Raw genomic sequence first — 23,559 nt, 5'->3', positions numbered from 1 at the left:
CCTTCACGTCCATTCACACTCTCTCACACACTAGCTCACTCTCTCACACACTCACCCTCGCTCCGGTCCGGCCTGCCGCCATCTTCTCTCTAGCCAGATTTTAGATTCTTAATGACTACTTGATTAATCTGACTAATTACCTTTCTTTATTCCTATTTATTTTAAATACATACCAGCATTAAGATTGTTGAACTTCCGGTCAAGATGGCGGCATAGGTAAATGCGGTATTGCATCCTCCTACAACCACATCAAAGTTACAACTAAACTACAGAACACCCATCATTCAAAACCACCTAAAATCGAGCTGCATGGAAGTCCTACAACTATGAAATTAAAGAAGCAGCCACATCGAGACTGGTAGGAGGGGCAGAGGAGGAAGGGCTAGTCTCACACCCACGTGCGACGGATAAAAATCAGCAGGACACCTTGGCAGGGAAGGTCCTCTCTGAGGACTGAGGGGTCCCTGTCCCACACCAGGCACCCTGCTCAGAGTTCTGGTGCCAGGAAGAAAAGTCCCCATAACTTCTGGCTGGAAAAACCAGCGGGAACTAAGGCTCACGGAAGATGAGATGGCTGGAGCCCCAGGCAGCTCCTTAAAGGGCCCGCGCACAGACTTATTGGACTCACTCCCTCTAAGCTTGGAGGGGAGGCAGCTCGAGGGGTGCCAGAGACATACAGGGAAGAGCTGAGCTGTGTGGCATTGGAGCAAGGGTTGGAGAGGGGGCTTTCTCCGGGACAGATGTGCTGTCAGAGGCCTTTGTTCCTTTTGTGAGCCCTTCCCTGGGGTGGCAGACAGTCGCCATATCTGGGACTCCAGCAACCTGGCTGACACTGGTTGCCCTGCCCTGGTGATTCCCTGAGGCCCCGCCCCACCCAACTTTCAGGCCCACCTAAGCTGTTGCCAGTAGCTTAACCATAGGATTGGTCTGTCTTGGATCCTGCTTCAGGTTTTCCGAAATTCTTTCAAACAAGCAGCATCTGGTCTCAGATAGCCCCATACCTCTTGTTAAGTAATACATAGAAACAAGAACAGGGAGGCAGCCCAAATGTGGAGACAAAGAAACAGGTCCCAAATGAAAGAACAGAAAAAATCTCCAGGAAAAGAACTAAGCGAAATGGAGATAAGCAACCTAACAGATGCTGAGTTCAAAATACTGCTTATATGGATGCTCAATGAACTCAGTGAGAACCTCAGTGAACTGAGGGCCTCAAGAGCATAAAAAAGGACCAAATGAAGGAGGCACTAACTGAAATAAAGAATAATTTACACAGATTCAATAGTAGAGTAGGTAAAGCCAAGAAGCAAACCATTGATTTGGAATATAAGGAAGCAAAAAACACCCAATCAGAACAGCAAAAAGAAAAAAAAATCCAAAAAGATGAGAATAGTGTAAGGAGCCTCTGGGACAACTTCAAGCATGCCAACATTCACATCTTGGGGGTGCCAGAAGGAGAAAAGAGAGAACAAGAAATAGAAAACCTATTTGGAACAATAATAGCAGAAAACTTCCCTAACTTGGTGAAGGAAACAGACATACACATCCAGGAAGCACAGAAAGTCCCAAACAAGATGAACCCCAAGAGGCCCACACCAGGACACATCATCATCAAAATGCAAAAGGTTCAAGACAAAGAGAGAATCTTAAAAGCAGCAAGAGAAAGCAGTTAGTTACCTACAAGGGAGTTCCCATAAGACTGTCAGCAGATTTCTCAAAAGAAACTTTACAGGCCAGAAGAGAGTGGCAAGAAATATTCAGAGTGATGAAAAGCAAGAACTAACAACCAAGATTACTCTATCCTGCAAAGCTGTCATTTAGAATTGATGGTCATATAAAGAGTTTCCCAGACAAGAAAAAGTTAAAGGAGTTCATCACTAACAAACCATTATTATATGAAATGATGAAGGGTCTTTTGAAGTAAAAGATAAAATATATGAACAAACAAAATGGCAATGAATACATATCTATCGACAGTGGAATCTATAATCAAAATGAACAGGCAGAACAGAAACATTCTCATAGATACAGAGAACATTTTGTGTTGCCAGATAGGACGGGTTTGGGGGAATGGGTGAAAAAGGTGAAAGGATTAAGAAGAACAAATTTGCTAGACTGACAAACCTCAAAGAGAAGGGGTGGGGGGAATAAACCAAAGAACTTACATGCATAACCAGTGGACACAGACAACAGTGTGGGAAAAGGCAGGAGGAGGGGCAGGAGTGGGGAGGAGGGGTCAATGGGGGGAAAAATGAGGAACATCTGTAATACAGTCAACAATAAAGATTTTTTTAAAAGATTGTTGATATTAAGATAATAGAAAAAAATTAGAGGACTGGCTTTAATTTCTTTTATTTAGGTTTGACTATGATCTTTTACTCTCTTTGAGATAAAGTGTATATATATATTTTTTCTTTTTTTGTGTGTGCAAATGTTGAAATGTTTGAAGTTGTCCCAGAGGCTTCTTCCTACACTATCTTCTTCTTCTTCTGTTTTGTTTTTTTTAAATCCTCACCAAAGGATATTTTTCCATTTATCTTTAGATAAAATGGGAGGGAGAAAGAGAGAGAGAAACATCAAAGTAAGCGGGGCACATCAACTGGTTGCCTCCTGCAGGGTCGGGGACAACCTGAAACTGAGGTACATGCCCTTGACCACAATCGAACTCGTGACTCATTTGTCTGCGGGTCGATGCTCTAACCGCTGAACCAAACTGGCCAGGGCTTGAGATGAAGTATAGATAAAACGTTAAAAAATTCCTAAGATCTTTATAAATTCCTTATCATTGTTCTTTATTTCCCTCATCTAATTTTTTGTAGTGGTTGGTAATCAAAATCTTGAAGTATCTTGTTTTGGAAGACTGCAAAGAATGATGCTAGAAAAATAACAATTCATAGCTGAACTGGGAAGGGAGAAAACTAGATAAGAAAACAGGCGGTGACAGCTGTACAAAAACAAACAAAATCAAGGTCTCAAATCTGGCAGGGTCAGAGACAAGCACTCTGGGCCCTGATCAGCATGATTAGGATCTTGAAATCTATGAGAATGGCAAAGGAGTAGAATTCAGGTCTCCCAACTAATTAATGTCTTAACACTATACTATATAGTATCATTTGAAATATATAATTTAATTTTATCTAAAGATTGAAGATACATGCATGAAATATTCTTTTATAATTTATTTGTATAGGTTTTTCTAATCACTTAACCTATTTTCTGGCTGCTGGTGCTGTTGCTTTTGGAATTGGTTTCTTTGCTTTTGGGTCAGCTTTGTGGTTCCTGATTTGCAAACGAAGGTAAGGTTTATCAAAATATTTTACTTCTGTTTCTTTTATAAACCCAGTGAAAGACTTTTTTAAATGTTATTAAACTTAAATAACTAAAACAGTATTGATTCTGTAATTTGAGATTTGGTTATAGACCCATTGATTGGGAGGGAAAGCTTTACATGTTTTAAGTAGCCTGAAAAGAGAATTTATAGTAGAATAATTGTCCAACTGGTAAAATAACAGTCTTTTTTTTTTTTTTTTTTAAATTACTCCTTTATTTATTTATTTATTTTTAATCCTCATCCGAGGACATTTTTCCATTTTTTGTACAGACAGAGTGGGAGGGAGAGAGAGGAAGAGAGAGAGAGGGAAACATCGATGTGAAAGGGACACATCGAGTGGCTGCCACCCGCACGACCAACCAGGGCCGGGGACAAACTGCAACCGAGGTACATGCCCTTAGCGGGAACCGAACCCGGATCTCTCCGGACCGCAGGCGGACGCTCTAACCGCTGAGCCAAACCGGCCAGGGCAAAATAACAGTCTTTATGCATTAAAATTTTAAGAAATAATGAGATCTTCTGTATTCTCTAGAAGTCACATATTTGAATTATAAGGCTAAAAATTTAAAAAAAATTTTTTTTACCACTAATAGAGGTTAAAAACATAACTGACAGGAAGACTCCCTTTCTTCAGAAGATACTTAAGAAAAGAATTGTAGTTCTTTGCTAGACACACACACACACACACACACACATAGAAACTTGACACCTAAGTTCCTTTCAACACAAAAATTAGGTGTTTTTCTTTTATTAAATTTATTGAGGTGACATTGGTTAATAAAATTATATAGGTTTCAGGTGTACAATTCTATAATACATCATCTTCATATTGTATACTGTATTCAGCACCACAAGTCAAGTCCCCTTCCATCACTATTTATGCCCCTTTACACTCTTCTACCTCCCCTCAACCCCTGTCCCTCTGATAATCACCATACTGGTGTCTGAGTTTATGAGTTGTTTTTGTTTTGTTTTGTTTGCTTAATCCCTTCATATTTTTCACCCAGCCCCTCTACTGCCCTCCCCTCTGACAGTTGTCAGTCTGTTCTCTGTATCTATGAGTCTATTTCTATTTTGTTAGTTAGTTTATTTTGTTCATGAGATTCCACATGTACATGAGATCATATGGTATTTGCCTATCTCTGACTGGCTTATTTCACTTAGCATACTACTCTCCAGGTCCACCCATGCTGTCCCAAAGGATAAGATTTCCTTCTTTTTTATGACTGAGTAGTATTCTAATGTGTGAATATACCACACCTTTTTATCCACTCATCTACTGATGAGCACTTGTGTTGTTTCCAAATCTTGGCTATTGTAAATAATGCTGCAATGAGCATAGCGATATATATATTCTTTTGAATTAATGTTTTAGGTTTCTTTGGGTATATTTCCAGTAGTGGAATTGCTGGGATATAAGACAGTTCCATGTTTAATTTTTTTGAGGTAACTATACTTCCGCAGTGGCTGCACCAATCTGCACCAACAGTGCACGAGAGTTCCCTTTTCTCCCCATCTTTGCCTCCACTTGTCATTTCTGTATTTATTGGAGATAGCCATTCTGACAGGTGTGAGGTGATACTTCATTGTAGTTTTTTTTAATTTTTAATTTTATTTATGTTTTTTTTTTTCCATTTTTTTGTTCAGATAGAGTGGGAGGGAGAGAGAGTGAGAGAGAGAGAGAAACATCGATGTAAAAGGGACACATTGAGTGGCTGCCACCCACACAACCAACCAAGGCCGGGGACACACTGCAACCGAGGTACACGCCCTTAGCGAGAACTGAACCTGGGTCTCTCTGGACCACAGGCCAACGCTCTAACCGCTGAGCAGCCAACCCAGCCAGGGCTTCATTGTAGTTTTAATTTGTATCCCTCTAATGATTAGTGATATTGAGGTTTTTTTAATATTTATGTTTCTTGGCCATCTGTATGTCTTCCTTGGAGAATTGTCTATTCAGGTCCTTTACCCGTTTTTTTCTTTTAATCCTCACCCAAGGGTACTTTTCCATTTATTTTCAGACAGAGAGGGAGGGAGAGAGAGAGAGAGAGAGAAACATCAATTGGTTGCCTACCGCATGACCCCAACCAGGGCCAGGGACCAAACCGCAACTGAAGTATATGCCCTTGACTGGAATGAAACCCATGACTCTTGGGTCCATGGGCCAATGCTCTAACTGCTAAACCAAATCGGCCAGGGCTCCCATTTTTTAATTGGATGGATTATTGTTTTGGGGATGTTGAGTTGTATAAGTTTTTTATAAATTTTGGAGATTATGCCCTTATCAGATGTATTGGCAAATATGTTCTCTCATTCAGTGGGTTATTATTTTTTATTTTGTTGGGGTTTCTTTTACTATGCAAAATCTTTTTAGTTTGCTGTAGTCCCTCTTTATTTTTTTCTTTTGTTTCCCTTGCCCTAGAGATATATCAGAAAAAAAATATTGCTATGAGAAATGTCTGAGATTTTACTGCCTGTATTTTTTTCTAGGATTTTTATGGTTTTGAGTCTAACATTTAAGTCTTTAATCAATTTTGAGTTTATTCTAGTGTATGGTGTAAGAAAGTGATCTAGTTTTATTTTTATTTTTTGCATGTATCTGACCGATTTTTTCAGCACCATTTATTGAATAGACTGTCTTTACCCAATTGTATGTTCTTGCCTCCTTTGTCAAATATTAATTGACCATATAAGCATGGGTTTATTTCTGGGCTCTCTACTGTGTTCCATTAATCTATATGTCTGTTTTTATGCCAGTAACATAATGTTTTGTTTACTATGGCCTTGTACTATAGTTTGATATCAGGTATTGTGATTTATTGTGATTCCTCCAACTTTGTTCTTCTTCTCAAGGTTCAGGGTCTTTTGTGGCTCTATATAAATTTTTAGAATATTTATTCTAGTTCTGTGAAATACACCATTGTTATATTGATAGGAATTGCATTGGGTAGTATGGACATTTTAATAATGTTAATTCTTCCAATCCATGAATACAGTATATGCTTCCACTTATTTGTATCTTCTTTCATTTACTTCTTCAGTGTCTTATAATTTTCTAAGTGCAGGTCTTTTACATCCTTGGTTAAATATATTCCTAGGTTGTTGTGCATTGTTGTTTTTTATATGAAATTGTAAATGTGATTGATTTTTTAGTGTCTTTTTCTGATTGTTCATTATTGGTGTATAGAAATGCAACTGATTTTTTGGATATTTATTTTGTATCTTATTACTTTACTGAATTAATTTATCAGTTCTAGTAGTCTTTTGATGGAATCTTTAGGGTTTTCTACATACAGAATTATGTCATCTGCAAATAATGACAGCTTTACTTCTTCCATTCCAATTTGAATGCCTTTTATTTCTTTGTCTTGTTTGATTGCTGTGGCCAGGATTTCTAATACTATGTTGAATAAGAGTGGTGAAAGTGGACATCCCTGTCTTGTTCCTAATCTTAAGGCAAACACTCTTAGTTTTTGTCCATTGAGTATGATGTTGGCGGTGGGTTTGTCATACATGGCCTTTACTACATTGAGGTATGTTTTCTCTATTCCTATTTTGCTGAGAGTTTTATCATAAATGGGTGTTGGATTTTATCAAATGCTATTTCTGCTTCTATTGATATGATTATGTGGTTTTTATCCTTCATTTTGTTTATGTGGTGTATAACATTCATTGATATGCGCATATTGTACCAACCTTTCATTGGAATAAATTCCACTTGATCAAAGTGGAAGATCCACTTGTGTATGATCTTCTAAATGTATTGCTGGATCCTATTTACTAATATTTTGTTGAAGAGTTTGGCATGTATGTTCATCAGGTATATTGGACTATAATTTTCTTTCTTTGTATTGCCTTTAACTGGTTTAGAAATTAAAATAATGCTGGCTTCATAAAATGAGCTTGAGAGTCTTCCTTCCTCTTGAATCTTTTGGAATAGTTGTATAAGAATAGATGTTAGTTCTTCTTTGAATGTTTGGTAAAATTCACCTGTGAAGCCATCTGTTCTAGGATGTTTGTTTTTTGGGAGTTTTTATTTTTATCTATTTATTTAAAAAATTTTTTTTCTTTATTGATTTTTAGAGAGAGAGGAAGGGAAAGGAAGAGAGAGGTAGAACTATCAAGGAGAGAGAACACAGAGGATTTGGCCCACAACAGGACATGTGCCCTGACCAGGCATCGAATTGGTGACTTCTTGGTACATGGGTCAACGCTCAACCACTGAGCCACACCAGCCGGGCTTAGGAGTTTCTAAAATTGCTGCTTCAATTTAATTAGTTATAATCGGTCTATTAGATTTTCTGATTTTTTCTGATTCAGTTTGAGAAGAATGTATGTCTAGGAATTTATCCATTTCATCCAGATTGGTCCAATTTGTTAGTATATATTTGTTCGTAATGTTTCCTTACAATCCTTGTATTTCTTTGGTATCAGTTGTTACTCTTTTATTTCTAATTTTATTTATTTGGGACCTCTCTCTTCTTTTCTTGATGAATCTAATTAAAGGTTGGTCAATCTTATATATCTTTTCAAAGAACCAGTTCTTGATTTTAGACTACATCTTGCTTATTTCTGCTCTGATCCTTATTATTTCCTTCCTTTTATTCACTTTGGGCTTTGTTTGTTGTTCCTTTTCCAGTTCCTTAAGTACAAAGTTAGGTTGTTTATTTGAGATATTTCTTGTTTCTTGAGAAAGGCCTGTAATGCTATAAATTTCCCTCCGAGGACTGCTTTCACTGTGTCCCATAGATTTGGGATTGTTGTGTTCTCATTTTAATTTGTTTTAAGGTATATTTTGATGTCTTTCTTGATCTCATTCCCCATTCTTTGGCTGGTAATATGTCTTTGTGTGTTTTTCAGTGTTTTTGTTGTTGTTGTTATTCATACCATTATGGTCAGAGAAGATGCTTGATATAATTTCAATCTTTTAAAATTTATAGAGACTTTTTTTGTGTCCTAACATGTGGTCTGTCCTAGAAATTGCCTCATGTGCACTGAAAGGAATATTTATTCTGCTGCATTGGGGTGAAATTCTCTGAAGATATCAATTAATGCCATCTGATCTATTGTGTTATTTAAGGCCACCATATCCTCATTTTTAAAAATTATTTTTTCTTTTTGCTGCTCTGATTGGGTGTTTCTTCCTACCTTGTGTTACAAATTTCTGATTCAATCATCTGCTTCATCCAACCTACTGTTTGTTTGTTTTTCCTAGAATATTCTTCATTTATGGCTGATTCTTTTTTATGATTTCTATGTATTTTTTCATGCTTTTGTATTTCTCACTAAGTTCTTTGTAGTTCTCACTAAGTTTCTTGAGCATCCTTATAACTATTTTTTTTTTTTACCCTATATCTGATCAACGGCTTGCCTCCATTTCATTTACCTTTTTTTGTGGACATTTCTCCTGTCCTTTTCATTTGGGGCATATTTCTTTATTTTCCCATTTTGGCTGCTTCTTTGTGTTTGTTTGTATGTATTAGATAGATCTGCTAAGACTTTCAATCTTGGTGTGTGGCCTTTTTTGTAGGTGTTTTGTGGGACCTAGTCACACAATCTCCTTCATCACCTGAGCTGAGTGCTCTAGGAATACATCTTTTGTGAGTTATGTGGGCCTTCCTATTATAATGAAGTCTTGATTACTATTGGCCCCTTCATGCATGGGGTCTACCCACAGGCTGTCTGAATGTGGGGATCAACTCCAATCATAGTGTATGGGCTGCTGTGCAGGTGCTAACCACCCAAAGCTGATTGTACTTCAGCAGGGTCTAGTGCATGCCAAGATCACCCTTTAGATATTCCATTTGAGAAGCTAATTGGATCCTACTCTGATGTTATCTGAAGCTACCCTCTGGGTATGTTGGTTCTGGGTTCTCTTGGGAGAAAATCTGGTGCTGGCTAATGTCAGCCTATGCCTGTGACTGGCCCTGGGCAACCTATTTGGAGCTACAAAGCAATCCTCTGTTTGTGGCTGCCTCTGCTGGGTCTGTGCAAGAAGGATCAAGCTGTATGCCAAGACTGGCTTTTACCAGCACCAGGTTCAGGAGCAGGTTAGCAAAAGTCCCAAGGCACCCCAAGATCCACATCCACCTGCCACCACCTGCTGGCTGCCTGATAGGCTTAATCAATGAAAGAGACTCTGGTGGTACTCAAGTTGCATGAGGTAGGTTCTCAGTGAGTCACCAGGTAGGGAATATTGGTGTTCACCAGATCAATACAGGTTTAAACTTGTGTTAATGCTGAGTCTGAGGCCACTCAGCAATTGTCCCAGGATATACCAAGTCTAGCTGCCACCTGGTGGGTGCTCACACACTTTTGTGGTGGGGCAGGGTCTCATGGAGTTGTCAGGGTGAGGCCAGAAGAATTTATTAGGCCAAACAGACCAAGATTTGGCTGTGTGCAGGGAGGGCTCTGTACCAGTCAAGCATGTGAGAGAAAAATGTCCCCAGTCATAGAGCCACACCACTCGATCTGTCCTAGACTCTGCCCAGAGCCTGATATTAGCAGAGTGGGGCTGCTGGGAGTAGGGAGAGTGGGTCTAGCGGGTCTCCTGTGAGGGGATGACACCAGTCTGGTTCACAGATTAGTGGGGGGAATAGTCCCTACCCAAATCCACACAACTCAGTCACAGATACCTCCTGAGTCTGCCCAGACCTCTGTACTCCAGCCCAGGCAGCTGATTCCTCAGCAGAGCACAAGCTCTGTAGGGTGAGGCAACAGGGAGTCCAAAGGGCAAGGCTATTGCATTCCCCAGGCTGATGTCAAATGAGGGGGTTGCTTCACCCAAGAAAGATGGCATCTGCACTATGGGGAAAAAACTCAGCTCAGTGATTCTGGCAGCTGTCCCTTCAGCTTTATCTGCAGAGCCACAAATCCCAGTTCTCCTCATGTGACTCTAGTCTGCTCTGCCCTCCCTTTCCTGGAGCCCGGGGTGAGTGAAAATGAGATTTTGTGCATTTACTGGCCCTTTAAGAGGGCACCTGTGTCTCTAGCAGACTCTCATCTCTCCCTGGCAGACAGAATCCCTGGTGATTTTTACAGCAAGATATTATGTGGGCACCTCTCCCTGGCTCTGGTGCTCTGGGCTAGGAGCTTGGCTTGGGGTTGAAACCCCATGCTTCTCAGGGAAACTTTTTCAGCTGAGATATTCCTTCACCCATGGAAGTGGGGCCAGCCCTTTTCACATTTCCCACCTTCCTACCAGTCTCAATGTGGCTTCTTTTGTAAATTCTTGGTTATAAGACTTTTCTTTGGTTAGCCTTCTGATGGTTATTCAGGTTGAATGTTCTATATTTTAGCTGCAATATCAGTTTGGTCCTGGGAGGAGGTGAGTGTAACATCCATCTACTCTGCCAACATCTTGGATCCTCTCTAAAATTTGGTGTTTTTAATTATGTAATTATTTTGGTGTTTTCTTTGTCTGATGTTTACAAAATATAAATTATAATATGATCTTCCCACACACTCTTCCAGTGTTGTCAATTTCAGCAAATAAATACTTACTATCTATCTACTTGCCAAAGTTGGGAACTATAAATTATTCACTCATTCATTCTGTCAACAAATAGTTACTGCATTCCTGCCACTGTTTTGTGAACAAGTCAGACATGGTTTCTGTCTCATAGAGGATACTGATAATGATGAACAACTAATAATGTGGTCAGAATTTCTTTTCAGATGGGCAGTATTTAATCTGAGAGCTGAGAGAAAGGGTGACAGACATGAAGACTGTATGGAAGAGATTTTGAAGCTGAAGAGAAGATATAGCAAATTCAAAGACCCCAAATGAGAATGATGTTGGTATTGTTCAGTAAAAAGAAAGGCCAATGTGAATAGATTGTACCAAGAGGAAAATGATGACACTGAAGAAGTAGATAGGGGCCAGATCACATAGGAATTTATAGGCTAGAACAGCAATTTTCAACCTTTTTCATCTCATGGCACACATAAACTAATTACTAAAATTAGATGGCAGACCAAAAAATATATTTTTCTCCAATCTGATAAAAAAATAGATATAATTTTGATTCATTCACACCAGACCACTATTGCTGTGTTGGTTGTCATCATTTTTTTTTTAAATCCTCATCCAAGGATATTTTCCCATTTATCTTCAGATAGAGTGGGAGAGAGAGAGAGACATCAATCAGTGTGAGAGAGACACATTGACTGGTTGCCTCCTGCACAACTCCAACCAGGGTCGAGAACCAAACTGCAACCAAGGTACGTGCCCTTGACCAGAATTGAACCCAGTAACTCTTTGGTATGTGGGCCAATGCTCTAACTGCTGCACCAAACCATCCAGGGCTGTTGTCATTTTTTATTTGACAATCTAACGGAAAAGAAATCAGTGCCCCTGACTAAATAGTCAGCTATTGCATTTTTTAAAAAAATTCTTGCATCATACCAGTTGAAAATCACTGGGCTTGTCAACAATAAAAAATTTAAATTAAAAAAAAAATCTCTGGGATTCCAAATTGGTGGCAGAGTAAATGGAAGCTACACAGACCATCTCCCAGGACCAAACTGGAATTACAACTAAAATAAATCATCAGGAAAAAGCAACAGAAAAGCAGCTTGCAAGGACCATATCACCAGGGACACTTACTGGATCCTGTTAGGATTGCGGAGGTGCGAGATGGGGGCTGGGACAGCAGTGGTCTTAGCTGTGAGCAATGCTGTGGAGGTTACACTCCCAAGTGACTCCACAGCACACAACTGGGACAGAGCGCTAACATAGCCACAGCCACTCACCTTGGGCTCCAGCAGAGGGAGGGTGGACTGGACTGGAACTGTGCAGGGACACTCAGGATTTGGAGGGCGCTCAGAGCTTTTGCTGAGTTGTAGCCACACAGGCGTGTGGTCATCTTACTCCTTCCCAGAGCTCTGGGGAGAGGCGGCCCCCTCCCTTGGAGATTCAACCCCACCCAGGTGGGCCATTGAGTTGCAAATTGAGGCCCATTAACAACCAGCATCTGGTCCACCCTCCAGAAATCACCTTACACTGAACACCTAAGGGAGTTTCTCATTCAACTGAGAACCCAAGGCTCAACAAGTAATCGCTACTGATAGCCTCCAGGCAAAAAGCTAGAGAATAACTGAACCTTTCCTGGGCTAGCAACTCTAACCAGGAAAGTAAGACTTGACAGTGGTGTTTAACTTGGGACTTCCCTCACTCATCCAAACCCAGTAGAGGGAGCCACAAACAGCAGAACATCAACACCCACAGGGAAAATTTGGCAGGCTCCAAAGCCCACTGAGATAGCCAAAATGGTGAAACAAAGAAACAAATGCCAAATGAAAGAACAAGAGACCTCTACTGAAGATGAGATAAATAAAACACAGTTAGGCAAGTTAACAGAGCTAGAATTCAGAGTTCTGATCTTGAGGAAGCTCAACAGCATGTGTAAGGACATGAGCACCATTACTAAAGACATAGAAACATTGAAAATCAACCAATTGGAAATTAAAAACCACCAAGAAGAAATGAAGAATGACATAGCAGAAATAAAGAACACATTGGAAGGACTAAACAGCAGAGTAGAGGAAGCTGAGGACCAGATCAGTGAATTAGAAGACAGTAGAAAAAAATCAACCAATCAGAAAACCAAAAGGAAAAAACAATTAAAAAATAAGAAGACAGCTTAAGAGAACTGTCGGACAACTGGAAACATAATAATATTCATATCATAAAAGTCCCTGAAGAAGAAGAAAATGAGCAAGGGTTAGAGAATATATTTGAAGAAATAGTGACAGAAAACTTCCCTAATTTGGTGAAGGAAGAAGGCATTCAAGTTCAAGAAGCACAGAGAGCCCCAAGTAAGAAGAACTCAAACAGGCCCACACCAAGACACATAGTAATTAAAATGCCAAAAATTAAAGACAAAGAGAATCCTAAAGGCAGCGAAAGATAAGCAAAAAGTTTCCTACAAAGGAAACCCCATAAGGCTCTCAGCTGACTTCTCAACAGAAACACTACAGGCCAGAAGGGAGTGGCATGAAGTAATCAAGGTCATGAAAAACAAGGATCTCAATCCAAGACTACTCTACCCAGCAAGGCTATCATTCAAAGTAGAAGGTCAAATAAAGAGCTTCCCAGACAAAAAAAAAAGGCTGAGGGAATACATTAGCACCAAACCAGCACTGCAAGAAATGTTCAAAGGATACAAATAAACTCAAAATGGATAAAATACTTAAATGTGACCCATGAATCCATAAAAATCCTAGAAGAAAGTGTAGGCCACAAAATTTCAGACATCATACGCAGTAGAATTTTCACTGATACATCACCTAAGGCAACAGAAACAAAGGAGAAAATGAACACATGGGACTACATCAAACTCAAAAGCTTCTGCACAGAAAAAGATACAATCATGAAAATGGAAAGGCAACCCACTGTATGGGAGAGCATCATTGCCAATGATATATCAGATAAGGGGTTAATTTCCAAAATATATAGAGTACTCATACAACTCAACAAAAGGAAGACAAAGAACCCAATTAAAAAATGGGCAGAGGAACTAAATAGACACCTCTCCAAACAGGACATACAAATGGCCAAGAAACATATGAAGAAATGCTCAACATCACTAATCATCAGAGATGCAAATTAAAACAACAATGAGGTATCACCTCATACCTGTCAGAATGGCCGCCATCAACAAATCATCAAACAGCAAGTGTTGGCAATGGTGTGGAGAAAAGGGGACTCTAGTACACTGCTGGTGGGAATGCAGACTGGTGCAGCCACTATGGAAAACAATATGATGTTACCTCAAAAAATTAAAAATTGAACTGCCATTTGACCCAGTGATCCCAGTTCTAGGAATATACACTAAGAAGCCTGAAACACCAATCAGAAAGAATATATGTACCCCCATGTTCATAGCAGCGCTATTTACAATAGCTAAGATCTGGAAACAGCCCAAATGTCCGTCAGTAGACGAATGGATAACAAAGCTGTGGTACATATACACAAAGGAATACTATGCAGCTTTAAGAAAGAAAGATCTATTAACCTTTGAGACAACATGGAGGGACCTGGAAAGTATTATCCTCAGCGAAACAAGCCAAGCAGAGAAAGACAAATATCACATGATCTCACTTATTTGTGGAATATAATGAACATAACAGTCTGAGGAATTGTGTAGACCCAGAGACGTGGAAATAGGGTACAGACTTACAATTCCCAGAAGAGGGGGTGGGAGGGAGGGAAGAGATAAACCACAGAACTTATATGCATGTACACATAACCAATGGACATGGTCAACAAAGCCGGGTATGGGGTGGGGAGGATCAGAGGAGGGTGTCTGAGGGGAAAAAGGAGAAACATCTATAACAAAAATTAATTAATTAAAAAAAATTTAAATCTCTGGGCTAGAATATGTAGTTTTGATTTTATTATTTGTGCTGTCAGGATTTAGGCAGGGGAATAAACGTTATGATCACAATAATAGCTCACATTGAGTCCTTACTACATACTAAGCATGTTCTAAGTGCTTTATATGTTATCTCATTTAAATTTCATAAGCTTATGAGATATCAATAATATCCCCATTTTAAAGATAATAATGTTACCTATAGATGAATTAATTTTTATAACACTTCTTAAAATTTAAGATATAATTCACATACAAAAAATGTGCATAGATTTTAAATGTATTATGATTATTTTCAACAAACACATTCCCATGTAACAACAATCCCAGTCAAGATAAGAATTTTTTCATCATCCTGTAAATTTTCTTCATGCTCCTTTTCAGGTATTGCTCCCTATCTCCTACGCAGAGGTAATCATTATTCTGATTTTTATCATCATAGATTAATTCTACCTATTTCTGAACTTCATATAAATGGAATCACGTGGACTTTATGTCTGCTTTCCTCATTTAACATATTTTTGAGGTTCATTTATGTTGTATTTATCTGCTGTTCATTCATTTTATTGATTACTAGTATCCCATTGTATGAATATACCCAAATTTGTTTATTCATTCTTCTGTTAAGGGACATTTGGATCATTTCAAGTTTTTAGCTGTTAGGAATAAAGCTGCTGTGAACATTCTTGTATAAATATATCTATATGTGTACTTTCACTTCTGTTGAGTAAAGATCTAAGAATAAAAGTGATGGATCATATGATTAACTTTATAAAAAACTGTCTGTTTTTCAAAGTGGGTGTACACTCTAACCAGCAATGTATGAAAGTTCTGATTTATACTTTTAAAATATTTTTCTTGTCTGTGAAGCCTGGATTTTAATGGAATAACGATGAAAGCAGAGAGACAAGTTAGGAGGCTTTACATAGTCCAGGTGAGAGGTGATAGTGTCTTGGACTAATGTGGAAGTAGAGGAGATGTAAAGAAGAAGTTGGATTTGGAATATATTTTGCAGGTAAAATTAGCAGGGCTTAATGAATTGAATGAGGTAAGGAAAGATAAGTGAAATGACCAAATTAATGCTAACACCTATGTATTTACCGTGAGTAGTTGTTCATGCTACTTACTATGATAAGGAGATGATTAGAGGAGAGAGCAAACTGGGGGATTAGTAATAAACTAGGAGTTGTATTTTGAATGTATTTTTGAAAGCCTAGTAGACATCCAAGAAGAAATTTCAAATAGACAGTTGGATATGATATATATGAACTTTAGGAAAGAAGTAAAGGCTGAAGATTTAGGTTTTCTAAAGTTATAAAACTGAATCAAACTAACCAGGGAGTGATTGGTTGTTTTTGTTTGTTAATTTACTGATTGATTTTAGAGAGAAAGGGGAAAGGAGGGAAGAAGGGGGAGGGAAAGAGGGAGAGAGAGAAAGACATTGATTTGTTGTTTCACTTATTTATGCATTCATTGGTTGATTCTTGTATGTGGGCTGACCAGGGTTCAAACCCACAACCTTGGCCTATCAGGATGATGCTCTAACCAATACAGCTACCATTCCAGGGCTTGGGAGTGACTGCTGAAAAATATCCACAGGGGAGGATTTAAAAAAAAAAAAGAATTTTGGTTGAGTGATAGGTTCAGAAGTTTACCTTTGAATAAAACACAAGAGGTGAGAAAATTGAGACAAGTATAAACATCTCTTTCAAGAAGCTGTGCGTGTGTGTGTGTGTGTGTGTGTGTGTGTAGAGGGAAGTGGATAAATGGGGCAGTAGCCAGAGGAGAATGTAGGGCAAGGAAGGGTGGTTTTTCCTCTAAAGATGGAAGATATACTTGATATCTCTCATACCCTTTACCATCCCCACTAAATATGAACCATCACCAAGTTCTTTATTTTTTTTTATCCTCACCTGAGGACATTTTTTTTCCAGATAGAGTGGGAGGGAGAGAGAGAGAGAAACATCGACGTGAAAGGGACTCATCGAGTGGCTGCCACCTGCACGACCAATCAGGGCCGGGAACAAACTGCAACCGAGGTACGCGCCCCCAGCGGGAACCAAACCCAGGTCTCTTCGGACCGCAGGCTGATGCCCCAACTGCTGAGTTAAACCAGCCAGGGTTATTTTTTTATTATATATTTTTTAATCCTCACCCAATGATATTTTTTCCTTTTTCTTCAGATAGAGTAGGAGGGAGGGGGAGAGAGAGAGAGACATCGATGTGAGAGAGACACACCGACTGGTTCCCTCCCACAGAACCCTGACCAGGGTCAGGATGAACCGCAACCAAGGTACATGCCCTTGGCCAGCATCGAACCTGCGATTCATTGGTCCATGGGCCAATGCTCTAACCACTAAGCCAAAGTGACCAGGGCAAGTTCTATTTATTTTATGTCATAAATTTCTCAAAAATATCCATTTCTCTTCACTACCACTGCTATTACCTTATCCAGGTTATCATTATCCCCCATACACAGATTACTGCAGTAGAAGTTATAAGTGAACCCCTACTTTCTTACTTAATCTCTTCTCTACACTTAAGCCAGACATTGTCCAAATACAAATCTGATAAGTGACCCCACCTTGCACCCTATCCCCACTATATTATTAAAGGAGTTCCCATTTCTTTTAGGATAAAGACAAAATGACATGACTTTTAAGTTTCTACATGATCTTCCCATGCATATTCCCCAATTTCATCTCCCACTTTCCCTCTTACTTTCTGTGTTTTTGCTATACTGCTCTAATCTGGCCACTAGGTCTTTAAACTTGATATTCTCTCTGACTAGAATATTCTCACCCCCACATCTTTCCTCCTCTATCTAATAACTACTACTTTTTCTTCATATATCCAGTTCAATTATCTCTTCCTCACAAAAGCCTTCCCTGATCTCGCTAACCAGATTAATTCCCTTTGTTATATAGTTCTCACACAGTACCAGGTAGCTTTCTTTGATACACTTTCCACAGCAGTAATTTTTCATTTTCTTGTGATTATTTTACTGTCTGTCTGCCTTACTAGTGTTTAAGTTCTACAAGAGCAATGACAGTTCTATGAGGGTAGTGACTGTGTTTATTTTCCTTTGCCACTATATATACAACACTCAGCACAATGTGTGACACATAGTAAGTCCTCAATAAATACTCTTTAAGTGAATGGAGTTCAATGAATGGATAAACCCTAATTGTTATAACCTTACTAAATTACATAATATAGACTCTTGAATTATTTTGGAAATTCTCTAGTATCTCTGAAAGAAGAAATGGCAAATAACATGATTATTTCAATCATTAAATTTAGAATGACTGTTAGAAACTATATCCCCATATACATAACTGTATTTGATTATCTGGGGTTGTACTTAAGGCATTATTATTTTAAACCCTCTCTCAAAATTGTTTGTGGTTATGTGGATAAAGATCACAAGTACTCACCCAGCCAGTGTGGCTCAGTGTTTGAGCATCAGCCCACATACCAAGAGGTCACAGGTTCGATTCCTGGTCAGGCACGTGCATAGGTTGTGGGCCAAATCCCCAGTGGGGGGCATGCAGGAGGTGGCCAGTTGATGTTCTCTCTCATCAATGTTTCTCTCTTTCTCTCCTTTCCCCTCTCTCTAAAATCAATAAGAAAAAACTATTTTTAAAAAATGATTGGAATGTTAAAAAAAAAAAAAAAGATCACAGGTACTCTTCTTTTGTAAGTCATTAGTTTCAATTCTGTTTCCTTCCACTTACTTTTGTCAGCGATGTTATTAAAGTTGACCATTGAGTTTCACTTAATTTAATTTCCATTGTTATTAAAGGCAAATTTATAAAAAGGCTAATTAACATTAAAGTCAATTAAATATCTCACAACCAGAAAGAAGGATATCAAAAACTCATGGTTACATATGATTTTACTTGTATATGGAATCTAAAGAACAAAATAAACAAACAAAATAGAAATAGATTCATAGATACAGAAAACAGACTGATGGTTGACAGAGGGGAGGGAGTTTGGAGACTGGGTGAAAAGGGTGAAGGGATTAAAAAATACAAATTGGTAGTTACAGAATAGTCACAGAGATGTAAATTACAGCAGAGGGAATATAGTCAATAATACTGTAATACTATGTATGGGGCCAGGTGGGTACTTGAAATGTTAGGGGGGGTGCACTCTGTGAAGTACATGATTTTCTTTTTTGTTGTTGTTGTTCAGATAGAGTGGGGAGGGAGGGAGAGGGAGAGAGAGAGAGAGAGTGAGAGAGAGAGAGAAACATTGACGCGAAAGGGACACATCAAGTGGCTGCCACCCGCACAGCCCAACCAGGGCCAGGGACAAACCGCAACTGAGGCACGTGCCCTTAGCGGGAAGGAACCCGGGTCTCTCTGGACCGCAGGCCGACGCTCTACCACTGAGCCAAACTGGCCAGGGCTGAAGTACATGATTTTCGAAATACTATGCATACATCTGAGACCGATACAGAACAATACTGAATGTAAACTGTAATTGAAAAATTTTTTTTAATTTAGAAAAACTCATGGTTGATCTTCAAACTGTAAATATTAACTCTTCATAAGAAGTGGCTTAATTTATATTCTGTGAATAAAATAGGTATAATGAAATCAGTAACATATGAAAAGGTAATATATAAATTGATTTGTACTTTTAAAAATGAATATGTAGTAATATATTTATTCTGAGTGTAAAGCCTTATGTATAACTATTGGAAACAAAATAATTTTAATTGGTTTGTAACATAATTCATTTTAATAACATTTCTATAAAATATTTTTCAGAGAAATATTTCAAAGTTCAGCTGATGAGGGATGCAGCCAAAAACCATCAGAAGTGGAAAGTAAATCTGATTCTCAGTGTGTTTTTATTTCTCGAAATTTTCATACTGGAATATTCCAATTACAGGTAGAGTGCAATCTTTTACAAATAATTTTTTGATACCATGTCATTAGCATTGTTGTCTTTCAATTTTGACAGACAGAGAATCTTCTGTTATTTTTCAATCTGAGGGACGATAACATGAGCTAAATTTAAATGTCCCAAATTTAGTTAGGGTTTACATTATGGGACACTGAAAAACTAAATGAAAATGTCTCCTATAGTTGCTTCACTATATCTCTAGCCTAAAAATCTACATTCCCCACATTGTGATTGTTGCAGGGTGAAGATAAATGGCTAAGAAAAACAAAGCAAAATTACCAGGCCTATCAAAGGAAAGATATATGGAGATAAGAGGATAATCAGATAACCAGTTAATCTAACAGAACCAACTAATTAAAATTAAAGATTTATGCCCTGGCCAGTTTGGCTCAGTGGTTAGAGCGTCAGCCTGCGGTCCAGAGAGACCCGGGTTCGGTTCCCACTAAGGGCACGTACCTCGGTTGCAGTTTGTCCCTTGCCCTGGTTGGTCGTGCGGGTGGCAACCACTCGATGTGTCTCTTTCACGTCGATGTTTCTCTCTTCCTCTCTCTCCCTCCCACTCTATCTGAACAAAAAATGGAAAAATGTCCCCAGGTGAGGATTAAAAAAAAAAAATTATAAAGATTTATTAAGGCTTCATTATATTTCAAGTTCTGCTCCTCCTCATTGAGGTTAGTAAGATATGACCCTACATTTGAGGTGCTAGCTAGTATAAGTGTGAAAGGCAAACACATAATTAACTTTTAAAATATAAGTGTCAAAAACTGCCAAGTAAAACAAGGGAGAGACCAGTAGAAACTTAAAACTATGATATGGCTAAACAAAACAAATACTTTAGTGGTTTTATAACATTAACAGTAAAATAGCAACAAAATTATAAGACGTCAAAGTTTCATTATACATCTTGAATATTGAACTCAGTGTTTATTCATTTGTCTATCAAACATTTTTTGAGTGCCTTAAATATGGCAACACTAGTTTTGGCACTTAGTCGATATAAACAAATAAGACGAGCCCAGACCTAGATGATCCCAAAGTTAGTAGAGAAGAAAAAACATAAACTAAAAATTACAATGTGGCAAGAGCCACAAAATCAAAGAAATGCAGACAAAGGAGCATAAATTTTAAAAGGCTTCACAGAGAAGACATTTTTAGCTGGGTTTGAGAAGTGAATAGAAGTTTGCCAGGAGGAAAGAAAACAAAGGTCAGTATGTTCAAAGGCTTGTAGCTATGAAAGGAAGAAACATGTTCAGAAAAAAATTTATAATGTTTGGAGCCTAGGGTTTATAGAAGGGAGTGGTGGAAAAAGATCCTGGTGATGACATTGTAAGGAACCTTATTTGCAGTTTGAAGATTTTGGATTTTACCCTATAGGCTCTACAGATCTACTGAAGGCATTATGGGATTATGGTCAAGAGCATAGACTGAAGAGGTAGAATCCTTGCTCTACCACTACTAGCTCTGTCATTTTAGGCAAGTTACTTAACTTCTGTGTCTCGGTTTCCTCATCTGAAAAATGAGGATGATTTCATCTCCATATAATTGTTATGGGAATTAAGTGAATTAGTATATAAAAGGCACTCAGAATAGTACCTAGCTGCATAGTGAGTACCATACAAGTATACTGTTGTTATTACTGGAGAGCTTTAAGCAGGCAGGTTTAATGATCAGATTAATTCTAAAGATTATTAAAGAAAGCTCTGACTTTCAAATGAAGGATAGTTTGAAATAGAGATAGCATTGCAGAGAAAAAATTGTTTCTATGTATGTATTACTATTAATTGAATTTACTGATACCCATCACATGCTAGGAATTTTGCTAGGTACAAATGATATAATGGTGTCTTTATATCCAATGGTGGATACATACAAAAAGACAATTACAAAAATGTCATGGGTGCTATGATAAAAAAAAAAGTACATATATAGGGGTACTAAATTTTAATTAAGTTGTTTATTATGCATTCAGCAAATATGTAATAAGTGCTTATGTGCCAGGCACTGTTCTAGGCAACTGGAAATTTGTAGTGAACAAGAGAGAGGAGTCCCTGCTCTCATGAGACTTAGAGTCCAGTGGGAAAGATAAGTAAACACAAATTCAGGACTCTTGATAGTCAGTGAAAGGAACCTAATTCAGAATAAAAGATATAATAAAACATAATACAGCTAGTGTTGACCTTAACCACAATCAGTTTTGGTATATAATGAACTCTTTTCATATTGTCACTCTTTTTCAATCTCTGTGTATTGGTCTCTGTCTCTCCTACTACAATAGATAAGCAGGAGGACTAAGATTATTTTTAAAATATGATTTAATTAATATAGAACTACAGCTTGGTTTCTAAAAGAGTTTTATTGTGAAATACAGCATACATACAAAATAATATACATACACAGTTTAAAGAATAATACATGGAATTTTTATACCCACCACCCAGAATAATAGAGTAATAGCAGTACCTTTGAGGGTGTCCTAAGTCTTTATCTCTTACATCCCACACCCTCACCCTTCACTGAAGGACCCACTATCCTGCAATGGCAATTAACTATTTCCTTACTTTTCTTTATGGTTTTACCACAAATGTTATAAATCCTTGGACAATATATTATTAAATTTTATATGTTTTGGAACTCTATGTATAATATTCTCTTACCTTTTTGTGCAATATCATGTTTCTGAGATTCATCTAGGTTGGCATATATACCCATAGTTCATTATTTTTACTGCTATATAACATACCATTGAATGGATATATCAAATTTTATGTTGTGGATGTTTAGGTTGTTTTTACTTGTTTTTTAAGGAAATTTCTATAGAGAAAATATCTAATGGTAGAATTGCAGATTTATGGAGTATGTGCATGTTCAATATTATTAGACAATTCCAAATTGTTTTCCAAAGTAGCTGCATCAATATACATTACCCCAAGGCATAAATAAGTGTTAGGATTGCTCCATATCTGCAAAAAAATTTTGATATTTTTAAGCTTCTAAATTTTTGGCAAGCTGATGACAGTGTAGTAGTATCTCACTATAGTTTTTTTTTTTTAATAGACTTTATTTTTTTAGCAGTTTTTTAGGTTCATAGCAAAACTGAGTGGAAAGTACAGAGTCCCATATACCCCTTGCCCCCACACCCTCTCACATTATCAGCATCCAGAGTTGTACATTTGCTACAATTGATGAACTTGTATTGATACATCATTATCACCCAAAGTCCATAGTTTACATTAGGATTCATTCTTAGTGTTATACATTCTATGAGTTTTGGGGGGAAATATCTATATGTATCATATAATATATATATAGTCAAAACCATAGTTGCAGGGGAGAGAGAATGGGAGAAGGGAAAGGAAGGGGAGGGAGGGGAAGGGAGGGGAGGGGAGGGGAGGGGAGGGGAGGGGAGGGGAGGGGAGGGGAGGGGAGGGAGCAATCTACTCATTAGAGTATTATACAGAACAGTTTCACTGCCCTAAAAATCTTATTATTCTTTGCCTGTTCATTCTTCCTTACCCTCTAACCCCTGGCAAGCACTGATCATTTCAATATTTCCATAGTTTTCCCTTGTTCATAATGTCATATAGTTGGAATCATATAGTATGTAGCCCTTTTAGATTGGCTTCTTTCACTTAGTAATATGCATTTAAGGGTCTCCCTGACTTTTCAAGGCTTGATAGCACATTTCTTTTTAGCACTGAATAATATTCCATTGTATGTATATATACCACAGTTTATTTATCTACTCCCTTACTGGAGGACATCTTGGTTGCTTCCAAGTTTTAGCAATTATGAATAAAGCTGCTATAAACATCCATGTGGAGGTTTTTGTTGGACATATGTTTTCTACTCATTTGAGTAAATACCATGATCATAATTGTTGGATAGAATGGTAAGAGGTGTTTAGTCGTGTAAGAAACTGCCAAACTGTCTGCC

General features: G+C 38.0%; 1 protein-coding gene across 1 annotated transcript in view; it reads left to right on the top strand.

Annotated features, from left to right (window-relative positions):
* Nucleotides 1–2,067: 2,067 nt before the first annotated feature.
* CUNH1orf185 (chromosome unknown C1orf185 homolog) overlaps nucleotides 2,068–23,559 on the top strand; it is a gene marked incomplete at its 3' end in the record, with an annotated part of 39,424 nt that continues 17,932 nt past the window's right edge. The window contains 3 exon segments of the mRNA XM_036256798.1: nucleotides 2,068–2,071; nucleotides 3,188–3,293; nucleotides 19,488–19,611. Coding sequence (XP_036112691.1) covers nucleotides 2,068–2,071; nucleotides 3,188–3,293; nucleotides 19,488–19,611 — 234 coding nt within the window.

The sequence above is a fragment of the Molossus molossus genome, unplaced genomic scaffold (genome assembly GCF_014108415.1).
Source record: "Molossus molossus isolate mMolMol1 unplaced genomic scaffold, mMolMol1.p scaffold_m16_p_12, whole genome shotgun sequence".
NCBI lineage: Eukaryota > Metazoa > Chordata > Mammalia > Chiroptera > Molossidae > Molossus > Molossus molossus.
Note: the sequence above shows the minus strand (reverse complement) of the source record. Positions and strands in the feature narration are given on the sequence as shown.